Source organism: Agelaius tricolor, unplaced genomic scaffold (assembly GCF_023055355.1).
Source record: "Agelaius tricolor isolate 1412-34295 unplaced genomic scaffold, bAgeTri1.0.p SCAF_33, whole genome shotgun sequence".
Classification (NCBI taxonomy): Eukaryota; Metazoa; Chordata; class Aves; order Passeriformes; family Icteridae; genus Agelaius; species Agelaius tricolor.
The window spans coordinates 5,360,679-5,372,432 of NW_027269293.1; the positions used below are offsets into that span (position 1 = coordinate 5,360,679).

Consider the following 11,754-nt stretch of genomic DNA (forward strand, 5'->3'; position numbering starts at 1 on the left):
CGTTCCAGCCACGTTTTCCTACCTGGAGGATGTAGCTAAGGCGATCAGCAAGGCTTGCAGTATCCCCTGAATGAAAGCAAAGGGGTTTTTCTTGGTGATGAGCACAAAAAGCAGAGGTAAGAGGATGATTCCATGCACGGCAAGCCCTGACACTACTGTAATGACATACAGTCCCAGCTTCTGTCCAATAACCGATGGATCTTCCATCTCCAAGATCTTTCCAGCTATGAGAAATACAATGCCAAAGGGGAAGTACCTGCAAAGAAGAAGCATAAAAAATTATGAGGATGCAGCAATCACTATAGCACTGCAGATAGACATGGCAGTGTTTGGTACTGTGCAGTACAGTTGTACAAAAACAAATTCAGTGCTCACAACAGACACTTGCAGACGTGTGACTGGCACTGCCATTAGATAGAAGGAAAGAAAATCAATCCGTCAATGAATCAATCAAAACCAGATTTACCAAACAGCCATCGAGACAATTTTCATAACTGCTTCATTCAGACACTGGCACACGTTCACCAGGGGGGCTCCTCGCTCGCCCATTTTCCCCAGGAGAAGTCCTGCAAGCAAGCACAGCACATTACTTCACTTGGGAGCAGCACAGAGCAGCACCTGACAGGCCAAGTGTCTTGAGGGTCTGGTGGCCACAGAATGGGGGTCACCAGGCAAAACCTGATTTAGTCCCATTGCCATGTGCTCTTACAAGTCAGAGCCGTTCTCTGTCCCAAGCAAACACAACCATCTGGCCTTTTTTCATAAAGCCCCACCAGACCCAAATCCAGGATTTGGACTCTTCCTTGCACAGAAAACAGATAAACTTCACTGCTGCTCAATGCTGGAAGAGTCATTTCCTGAGGTGGATAAACTGTGGATTAGCTGGATTTGTGGATATCTGGATTGCTATTTGGTAATACAAGAATAATGACCTCTGGAAATAAAAAGGGATTTCTTTTAAGGATAAGGTGTGGTAGGGCTCTCTGTAGCTGAGGATGTGATGCTGTCCTGCATCCCTGCCCTGCTGTGGAGTGAAAGGGGCCCCAGCAGTGCTCAGGCTCCGTGCCTGGTTCCCTCCTGGGCTGGTCTGTTTGTTGTTGGTGGCTCACAGGCTGTGCCATGGTGGTGACAACACACGTGGTGTACAGTGTGATGTCAGGAAGGATCTGAGTGAGTTGCTTAGATACAGGCATTAAGCCTTCTCTCCTAAATCTGTTTTTTTCCTTTGATGTTGCATTAACCTAATCCAGTCTAATTTTCTGTTGAAGGAATACTAGAGCAGAAATACAGGCTATGGTTTGAATGTTTGGAGAGGATATGGTGCTGTCCTGTCTGCCAGTGCTAAACCCCATTGCTTTTACTGGCTGGGAGGCTTTCCAGGAACCCATCAAGCAAAGGGAAAAGGAACCTTTGAGCATTTGCCCATCTTGTTTCCAGCTTGGGGCAAGTCCTTCTTCCTGTGTTGGCTAAAATTAATTTTGAAGCACTGTGCAGGTGTCTGTTTTATCTTGGAAAAGAAGAATATAGACAGGATCTTGTCCTGCTTATCCTTCCTCAGTCTTCAGGTTGAGGACTCCAAGAAGCCCTTGGTTGGTGGTTGGATCTCTTGCCTTGCTCAAAAGAAGATGTGAGGTGGCATTTGCCAGAAATGAGACAAGGCTTGGCATGTTTAAATCTCAGCTCTGTGAACAAATCCAGTATTTGGTAGCCACAACAGCTGCTTTGGAAGAAATTTCTCTTCAGGTCCTGCAGAGCTGATTTGGGACACATGGCCTGAGTAATCAGACAGATAAGGATCTCGAAAGCTCTGCCCCCTCATGGATTTCAAAAGCAACAGAGAGGCCCTCAGTGACAGTGAAGAACTGTCAGAGCTGGGGTAGCTGTGTGGGGTCACCCCTCACAGCAAAGTCACTCTGGGTACCTGGTGGATGCCTTGGTCTGAGCCCCACCAGCTGCCTAGTTTTGGTGTTGGACACAAATACACTTTGCTGAGAGCTCAACCAGCTTCCACCTGTCCCCCACTGTGCTGCGTGGAGGTGATCCCTATTTCCAAGGCATGGGGCTGTGCCTGTCCCTCTCCTGTTTTCTGCCAGGCAAACTCAGTTCAGCCTCTCCTCATCAGGAAAGCCCCCTGTGGATGTATGAATGCCCTTTATCGAGCTGCCTGTGCCTGGTGCAGGTGATTCTGTGCCAGTCTGTGGCTTTGTGGAGCTCTAATCCTGGGCAAAACATGGGAAGTGCAGGTGGTGGCTGAGGCTGGCTCAGGTGATCCCCCACTGCCTCCTAACTCTGGCTGATCCCACTCCCACGCTGGAGGGGTTGTGGAGTGTCATCTTAGAAGAGAAAAGCAGCTTCTCCTTGCAGGTTTGGCAGGGCTGGAGGGGGCACGTGTCCTGTGGGCAGGAGCTCAGCAGCTTTCCTGGGTGTCCAATGTGTGCAAAGGCTGTTGGTTGCTGGGACAGGAGGTTGCCAGAGACACCTTCTGGCTGTAGGGATCGGTCAGTGGCTCTGGCTCTGCCCAGTTTCATTGTGGCCACCTCCTCTGAGGTCTCACATTTGGAGCTGGCTGCTCCCCGAGGCTCTGACTGCAGTGCAGTGCACTCCGGTGCTGTGCTGGCTGTGCTGCCTCCACACCTCAAATCCTCTAATTGGCTTTTTGGTTCCTTATACACAAAGTTCAAGCTCTTTGCCCTCACCTCCTAATCTACACATAATCCTACCACCATGCTCATCTCACTGCCTCCTACTCTTTTTCCTTTCTGATCCCTCCTTCCTCCCTTTCTCCCTCAGCCTTGCACCTGTGTCCTCTTACCCTTTGAGGCAGCTTCAATTCCTCCTTTCAATGACTTTCTCCCCTTTAAACCTCCTCTCTTACACGTGTCTCTCCACAACCCCTGCTCCTTCTTCCTTCCCAAAATTGCTGCCAAGCACCTTTTCCACACAGGACTGCAAGCTGTTCAATGCAGGATGCTGCCTTTCTTCCATCAGAAAGTCCTGTTGGGAATCCTCATAACAGCCCCACATCTGACCCCGCTGTGACATCCTGCCTGCTCAGGGGCTGAACACTCAGCATGAAGAGTTTGGGGCTTTGTGGTGAGCTGTGTCCCAGGCAGCCTCTGCAAAATTACACCTCACTTCAGACTTCATTAAAAGGAATCCCCAGCTGATGTAACTGTTTGAAAACCCTCAGGACCCTCACATGTGCTGTGAGGGATAAAACCAGCCTTCCCCATGCCTCCAGCTTCAGTGAGCTCCAGCACAGGTGCTGCTGGCAGGGCCTTGGGACGAGCTCTGTGCTGGGCCCAGTTCCCAGGGCCTGGGGCAGTTGAAGCTAAAAGAACCTTGTGCCACATCTTTCTCTCTGTAAAGCGTGGTGATGCAGCAGTGGCACCCTGGGCTGCCCTGGCCGTGGAGGAGCAGGTACCTATGGTTGCTGAGAAGATGACAATGCCCAGGACATTCATCTCATTGCTGGTCCCAGCCAGGGTCCTGTAGGTCATCTCGGGTGATGGTGTCAGCTCAAGGAACACAGGCCGGTGGATTTCAGGGTTTTTGTCATCAGGTGCAAAGTAAATAAAATTGACAGGTTTTCCTGGGATCTTTGGAAAACCAGGAGATTTCACCACCGGGACAAGAACAGTTCGGTACTGGAAGAGAAGCAAAGGAGGGAGGTCAGTGTGTGCTGGCATGAGCTCTGTCCTGCTCTCAGCACGGAGGCCAAGCCAGCCCTGGGCTGGTGCTCCTGGAGGTCAAGGTTCGGTTTCCAGGCACTGAAAGGCTGGTGGGAACAAGGACTGAGAGTCGGGCAGGGGGAGCTGTGGCTGTTGGCTGCAGACCATCCTCAGCAAAGGCTGCAGAGCAGACTCGTGGTGTTGGTGGTGCCAGCACAGCGCTGGGGTCCCTCTGTCCCTCTATCCCTCCTCCCAGGAGCTTTACTGATGCTTTCCCAATGCCAGGAGTTTGTTTTCCCTGTCCCTCCAGCTGTCCCCTTTGACCACTCTACCTTCCTTCAGGGGTCCCTTCTCTGTATCCCCTTCCCTGCCTGTGCCCACCCCATGGCCGCCCCTCTCCTGCACAGGAGCAGGATCTGAGGGGTTTGTGCTGCTTCCTTGGAGAGCCAGGCAGGCAGAGGGCAGGCACGGGGGCCCTGTGAGCTTGTACCCCCTGGCACCCTCCCACCTTCAGGGGCCCGCCCTGTGTGAGTGTGGGGGGGATGCAGAGGAAGGGAAGGGGAAGTTCAGGGAGGGGAAGGGGCTCCAGTCCAGGCTGTGGGTGGGCAGAGAGGCAGCCTTGTGTGGAGCTGAGCACCAGAGGGGTCAGGGGAACTCACCTGCTGGAACGAAGCTTCAACCAGGTTAGAAGGAAACATGTTTCTGTAAGAGACCAATGACACAGGGTTAAAGTGTTATGAGAGCACAGGGAACATCCTGGGAAGCACTTCTGGTGGGCACAATGTCCAGAGGAGGACATGAAAGCCAACAACAGCTTATGACAGCCATGCAAGCTGAGAGCAAAGAAAGGCTGGAAGGTGAATGCAAAGCAGGACTGAGAGTAAATGGGTTTGGTGGAGAGCCTGAGCCTGGGATGGACAAATGCCATCTGCAGCCCCCTGCTCAGAGCCTGGTCCAGTACCTCCAGAAATGGAGATTCTCCCCCAGCCCCTGGGTATTTGCTGCAACCCCTCCCCAGGTAACCCCATCCACTGCCTTAACCCAGCTCTGGGCTTGGCATGTCCCAGCTGGGGCTGCAGAGGAGAATCCAAACCTTGCTGGGAACACGACTCTGCCTGATCTCTACTGCAGGGCATCTTCTTGCTGATGGCTTTGGGAGAGCAGTGGCAGTGCCAGAGTGGCCAGGGGCATGGCTGGGGGGAAATGAACCCTGTGTTGCTGGGCTTGGAGGTAACAGCACCTGGCCATTGGTTCTCCTGTTCCCCTTGAGATCTCAGGGTCTTCTGGGAACTCAGAACCTTCTGGGAAGATTTTGTTATCACAGCCTTGGCTCTGCTGAATTCCTGTGACACACCTGATTAAATCCAGTAACGCGTCGGCGGAGCTGAGCACCACTTTCCCCACAGAGTAGTTGTCCTTCTGGGCAGCTGCCCCAGGATGGATGCAGACCACGAGGATGATCCCCACGGTCACTGCCATGAAGGTTGTCCAAAGGTAGTAGGTGATGGTGATCACCCCCATCTTCCCACAGGCCTTGGAGTCCATGGTGGCCAGCCCAGACATGAGGCTGCAGCACAGAACAGAGTGGTCACTGCCTGCTCCCCAAACTGCACAAGATGCACCTGATGGGCAAAATCTCCAAGGTGGGAGGGGTTCCTGTAGGTTTTTTAAACCAAAGCCTAAGGGCATCACTGAGCTCTTGCCCTTTCCTGTACCAGTACCCACAGGATCTCACACCCAGGATGAGGTTGTGACAACCCAAGCTGAGCTGTGAAAGGCAGGAGACACCTCCAAGCCTCTTCTCAAGGTCTGGCTGTGTTTTCTGTGAGGGTTAAGAAGTTTATTTTCTTAGTCATTCTAAGTTGTTCTAATGTTGCTCCTTTTTTGTGAGATGCTGTTATCTTATTTCTCCATTGCCTCGTGCCACTGCTGTGTGTCATTGTGAGGAGCAAAGGAAAGTACCAGCAAGATTCATAAAATCCTGCTGGGGATGGACCCCATGCCCCCAGGAGAGACCTGCAGGTTCAGATTTCATGCACACATAAGCTTTCCTAAGAAGTAACCCATAAGCTACTTCTCAGCAAAACTGGGCTAAAAATAGAGAGGGCATTACAGGCTGCCCCAGCAGGGAGAGCAGTGCTGGTGGTGGGGACAAGTTGGGTGCAGGATGGGGTTTGCTGAGGCCACTCACTTGGGAGGAACTGCTGACATTCTCAAGGGCAGAGAGGCCACACAGAGAGACCCTGACAAATGTGAGGACTGGGAAATCCCCAGCCATGTGGTGTTTAACGGGGCAAGTGCTGGATCCTGCCCTGGGATGGGGAAGCCCTGGATGCAGGGACAGACTGGGAATGAGAGGCTGGAGAGCAGCGCTGTGGGAAGGGCCCTGGGGGTCCTGGTCAGGGGCAAGTTGGATCTGAGTCACTGCTGGGCCCTGGCAGCCCCAAGGGCCACCCTGTGCTGGGGGCACCAGGCCCAGGGAGGGATTGTCCCACCCTGCTCTGCCCTGGGGCAGCCTCACCTCCAGTGCTGGGGGCACTTTGGGCACCACGAGATCAGAAGGAGCCAAAGCTGTTGGAGAGTGCCCAAAGGAGGGACACGGAGCTGGGGAAGGGCTGAGGAGCAGCTGAGGGCCCTTGGCTCGTTCAGCTGGAGCCCAGGAGACTGAGGGGAGGCTCCTCGGGGGCTGCAGCTCCTGCCCAGGGCAGGCACAGGGGCAGGGGCTGAGCTCTGCTCTGGGACAGGGACAGGAGCCCAGCAAGGGCTGGAGCTGGGCCAGGCCTTGGCATGGAGCTCAGGGCAAGGTTCTTCCCCCCGAGGCTGCTGGGCACTGCCCAGGCTCCCCAGGGAATGGTGCCAAGGCTGCCACAGCTCCAGGAGCTCCCAGGGCTGCTCAGGGTGGGGTTCTTGGGGTGCCTGTGCAGGGACAGGGGCTGGGATCAATGATCCCTGAGGGTCCCTTCCAGCTCAGGATATTTCAGGATTCTCTGAAATGTGACTGTTTGGGGCTGCAGTGTGCCCCCCATGCACAGACCCACACTGAGCCCCTGCAGAACACAGCCATGCCCCTGAGGCAGGACATGATCGAAGGCTGCAAGGGTCGGTGCCAACCCTGGGGACACACAGGGGGCTGAGGTGGTGGTCAGCCCATGGATCCCATTCAGCAGCCACACATCCAGGAGGAGAAGGGCCTTGGAAACTCAAGAGAGTCCAGAAAAGCAACCCTGGCATAGGTGGTGCTTTCCAACTTAAGGCTTGGGGATCTCCAGAGCTCCATCCCCAGAGCAGACCCCATCCCCTCTGGGATGGTGTATAGAGGGAAGACAACACTTTGTAGCAGGCACAGGGACTGCAAAGGCCCCGTGGAGGGCAGAGGCCTAAAGATAGGAAATGCCAAGTCATGGTGAATAGCAAGAAGCCCCTCTCTTCCTCTTTTCAGACCCCAGCTTATCTCTCTGTAAGCCCATAGGTCACTTCCCCTTAACCCCTGCTATTGGACAATTTCTGATCCCCCTATACCCTATATACTGGGCTGTTTTAGCCCGGTTCTGTAGAAGAGCTGTCACTGGAACCCTTCACAGAACACCCAATAAAGACATTGCTGTGGAACACCAGAACAGCCTTCTCCTCTCTCGCCCTGTGTCTGCCTGCCTGCAGCACCCAGCAAGCAAAGAGCTGGAATCACAAAGAGCTGATATCCCTTAAGCTTGCTATGGTTGCCAGCCACTGAGAGCTGCTTGGGGACTCGGGCAGTCTGTCCCCTAAAGGACTGAGCTTATCTGGCCCGTGCAGCCTGCTCAGGGCAAACCTGCACCCAGCAGGAGGCTGAATTACCACTTCACCATCATTCAGTAATTATAGAAAAATCCCTGGTTCAATCCAACATGAAAGAAAACTCCCAGGAGGCCTCTGCAGACCCTGCACCCACAGACAGCAGAGTGATCAGAGGAGAGCGCTCAGCAACTGAGCTGCAGGGAGGGCTGAGAGCAAAGGGAAACCCCCAGGCACCTCAGGGAGGGATGTGAGGTACAGTCCTCCCTACAAGGGCTGGTCCTGAACACATCAAGTGTGGCCACGGTAGAGACCATTTTCTCAGAAATGAACCAGAGACAAATGGAACAACAAGCAAACTCTGACAAACAATAGAGAAAAGACACATCCTCGAGGGAACAAGGACTTGATCATTTGTGTGTCTGATGAGCACATGCTAACATATTGTTTGCAATATGTTAAGATTTTCAAGACTTTGTTTAGACCCCAGTAGGACTGCTGGCTCTGTTCCTTATTTCTAAGTCTGTATGGGCCAATAAAATGGGAATTTGCAAACACAGACACAGCACTGGGGAATACTTATGATTTTTTTACCCAAACTTTCTCAAATCCCTCTAAGATAATCTGCTTTGAGGTTAAGCAGCCCATCACAACCGCCCACAGATGGTCCTGGCATCACCAGCTGCCCAAAAGAAGGGAAACACCCCAGCCAGTGCAGGTATCTGAGATGGGTGCAAGTGCCTACCAAATCCAGGTGAGGATTTGTCTTGGACTGCTGCTGGGAAATCAGGGGATGGACACCAAGCCATTTGCTTGACTGCCTGCTGCCTGGAGCCAGGATTATTCTTACCCCATGCAGTTTTCAGGCAATCTCCTCACTGGGGGGTTGCAGGGTGATCTTTTCAACGTAATGGAAAGATGGTAATTTAGAGCAGAGGACGATGTCTTACCTGGAGGTGATCAAGGGCAGGATCAGCATCTTCAGCATCCTCATGAGGAGCTCTCCAGGAAAGGAAAAATACTGCTTCTCCTGCACATAGAGCAGAGCATGTATCAGGTAAATGATTTCAGGCTCAAACTTGATCAATTTGCCTTTTTTTCCCAACCAGACCCAGCTCTGAGCTTGGTTCTGAACTGGCAGCCCCTCCTTGAGGCCATTTCTCTGCTGTCCCTTACTGGGAGTTGGCTCAGGGATGGGGAATACTGGCCACAGGGCAAACCTGGCGATAAACAAGGGAGAAGCATGTGGGGGTTGGTCCCCTCCCAAAACCATTCTTGATTCTGTAGCCTTCTGGGGAATGGTCCACATGCCCCCACCGCTGGCTCCTCCCAAAAGTCATTGCACTCATTACCAAGGAGCAGAGGCTTGGCTGCATCTGATCTGGGGCAAAAGTGCCCCAAAGCTGTTGGCAGCAACAAAAGGTGGGATTTATCTCATGGCTGCAGGTGGAAAAGACAAGTTCAGGGAGAGCCCAGGTGTCTGGCCCATCCATAGGACAACTTTGGTGCCATGGCATCTCTCCACCCCCTACACCCCTCACATGGACACGGGGAAGAGCTGCAGAGACATCCCCCAAAGTGTGGATCCCACAACCATGACCAAGGAGAGAGTGAGGGGTCTGTGGGACCAGCAGCCTGGCCAGCATCCCTCCTTCCCTCTATCCCTATCTCTACCCACCATCCATCCATCCATCCATGCATCCATCCATCCATCCATGCATCCATCCCTGATCCCCCTATTTCACTGTGTCACTGTGGAGGTGTCAGGGAGGGATCTGAGTTGGCCTCAGGTACTTTTGGTTTCTACAAAGTAGCCACCACCTCTTGCTGGGGCTTTGAGGGGTCCCAAGGCAGCTGTTCAATTGTTCCCCTGTGCTGTCCCTGCACTGTCCCAGTGTGTGACCTGGACGTGGCTGATGTCCCCAGGGAGCTCAGGCAGAGCAGAGCTGCAATGGGCCCAGCTGAGTGCAAGGGGTAATGCCAGAAATGAACAGCATCTCTTTGCCAGGGGGTCTCTCAGCTTTGTGACACTTTCCCATGGCAGGGAGGAAAGCAGGGACTGGCCACCCCTCCAGCTCTCCTCCAGATTTTGTGACAAAAGTCTTTACTAGGGACAGTCTCCAGCGGCTGCCAGGCCCACAGCAGAGCTGTGGCAACAGGGCAGGATGGTCTGGAGCAGAGGATGGATAAACTTGATGCATGGCAGGATGAGGGGCTGGAGCCCCAGGACTCTGCCAGCCTCATGCCCAGCACGGGTGTGTGCACTGGGAAGCAGGGAGATTACACCCAGCTTCGATTAAGTAATGAGATCATCCCTGCTGCGCTGATGCTGAAGGGCCTAATTGAAATGACAAGACTTTGCTAAATCCTAGTGGGCAACACAGGAATGTTCCAGCATCAGCTGAGCTCTCCCGAGCGGCATTCCCCCTCCTGGGCTCAGCAGCCTGGCCCAGGATCAGGGCTGAGCCGTGGCCCAGCTGCCCCCGGGCAGAGCTCTCAGCTCAGAGCCTTTCACAGCGCGATGCTCCTGAAGGGGCTGAGCCAAATGTGCCTTTCTCTCTCGTGTGTTTTCTCCAGTGCATTTGTCTCCAAGGCTCCTCAAAGGAAGGTGACTCCTCAAAGCCCTCCAGGCTCCCCACCAGCCCTCTATCTATTTGCTGGGTCCTCTCCAGAGCATGGAAATGTGCTTTGATTATGCACAGCTGGGGAGAGTAATGGGAGGACCCCATCTCTTGGACCCCATCCCTCAAACCCCATCCCCTGGACCCCATCCCTCAGATCCCAGTGCTGCTGGTGGTGTTGGAGGGAGCCTGTTTATTGAGCATCTAGCCCCTGAGTAAACATTCCCCCCTTTCCCATCCTCATCCCACCTTGAGCTCCTGCAGCCCCATGAGGTCCAGCCCAGAGCTCCCCACTCTCATTGGAGGGAGGCAGGATTTGTCCTATAGCTTGGGCATTTGTTGGCACCTTCTTGGAAAAAAAGGAAAGAAAAAAGAGAAAAAAGCCATGGGCAGAAACCTGCCTTGAGGTGTTTTTCTTGGGCAGGTGCCCTTGCTTTTGGGGCTATGCCCATCTGGGACCCTTACTGGCACCAGGGCTTGCCCCCTGCCCCACTCCATCCCCCTCACTCCCATCACCATTCCAGCCAGGCTCACCAGGTCTGTCAGCTCCAGCGCCCGCAGCAGGAACCCCAGGAGGCATCCGGTGACAACCGAGAGCATGGAGAGAGTCAAGAGGCCATTTTTGTACCAGAAAGCCCGAAGCCACTTCCAGAGGCGCAGGAGGGCCGTGGACAGCGAGTGCAGCACAGCTCTTCTGACCCACTCCCACATGGTCACCCTCAGCCGCCCAGACGCTGCCCCTGGGAGCAGCTCCCAGCCCCGCTCATGGCCACGGCCCCGCAGCACCAATGGACCCTGCTCTGTGCCCGGAGCTGAGTGTGCTGCTGCTTAATCCCCAGAACCAAAAGCTTCAGGGATATTTGGGAGCCTTTCCCATAATGGAAAGTGACGTCTTCAACGGGTTAATCTGGGCTTGGCATCCCGCCGTGAGGTGCTGAACCCTCCCAGTTTAACCCTCCAGCCCCTGGGATGGGGGCCAGTGACTGAGAGCAGGGACTCAGCCCCAGAACTTCTCACTGTTCCTGATCCAAAAGGATCCACCAAAAAGTGCATCCTGCCACCAGATCTGGGTCCTGCACTAGATTTGTGCTCCCCACTGGCTGTGAGTGCACCCCAATCCTGCCCCCATCTGTGAGGGCTTCATGAGGGCAGGGTCAGGAAAGGGAAACTTTGTCAGTAAATGAGAGAACCTCCCATGGCATCTGGAGGGCAGACATAGCCCAAGGCACCAACAGGTGATGCTGAACATTCCCACACAAATATCTGCCCTGACAGATCCAACCTCCTGCCAGCTCTCCAGGGAAGCTGCCCCATGGCCATGAGATGCTGCTGGAGCACCTGTTCCATAATTCATCATATTTTAGAGTATTTCTGTGTCCAGTTTGCCTCTGGTTCAGGCCACGAGTGCCACTGCGGCCAGAGTGTGGTGCAGAACAAAAGGGCAGGTGGGTCTCAGGCTGAAGATGCTCTGGGAATGGGAAAATAATAAAACCTTTATGGGCCTGATTTTACCCCTCTCTCCCCACCTCATCCCCCCGCAAAAAAAGGGCCATAAAACCCTCAACCAGCCATAAAAACCTCTTGAACCGGCCATAAAACCCTCTTCAACCATGGCTATATTTTACACAGGCAAAACAGAGCTACAGTGATGGTGTGACTTGGGGATCTGGCCCCCCTGCCCCATGGGACAG

The 11,754-nt window shown here is 53.9% G+C and overlaps 1 protein-coding gene across 1 annotated transcript in view; it reads right to left on the reverse strand.

Annotated features, from left to right (window-relative positions):
* LOC139602275 (excitatory amino acid transporter 5-like) overlaps positions 1 to 10,774 on the reverse strand; it is a 14,358-nt gene extending 3,584 nt beyond the window's left edge. The window contains exons 1-7 of the mRNA XM_071451977.1: positions 10,598 to 10,774; positions 8,393 to 8,472; positions 5,026 to 5,238; positions 4,331 to 4,373; positions 3,425 to 3,647; positions 467 to 566; positions 23 to 256 (exon numbers count right to left, since the gene is read on the reverse strand). Coding sequence (XP_071308078.1) covers positions 23 to 256; positions 467 to 566; positions 3,425 to 3,647; positions 4,331 to 4,373; positions 5,026 to 5,238; positions 8,393 to 8,472; positions 10,598 to 10,774 — 1,070 coding nt within the window. The remainder of the gene's footprint in view (positions 1 to 22; positions 257 to 466; positions 567 to 3,424; positions 3,648 to 4,330; positions 4,374 to 5,025; positions 5,239 to 8,392; positions 8,473 to 10,597) is intronic.
* Between the last annotated feature and the right edge of the window lie 980 nt (positions 10,775 to 11,754).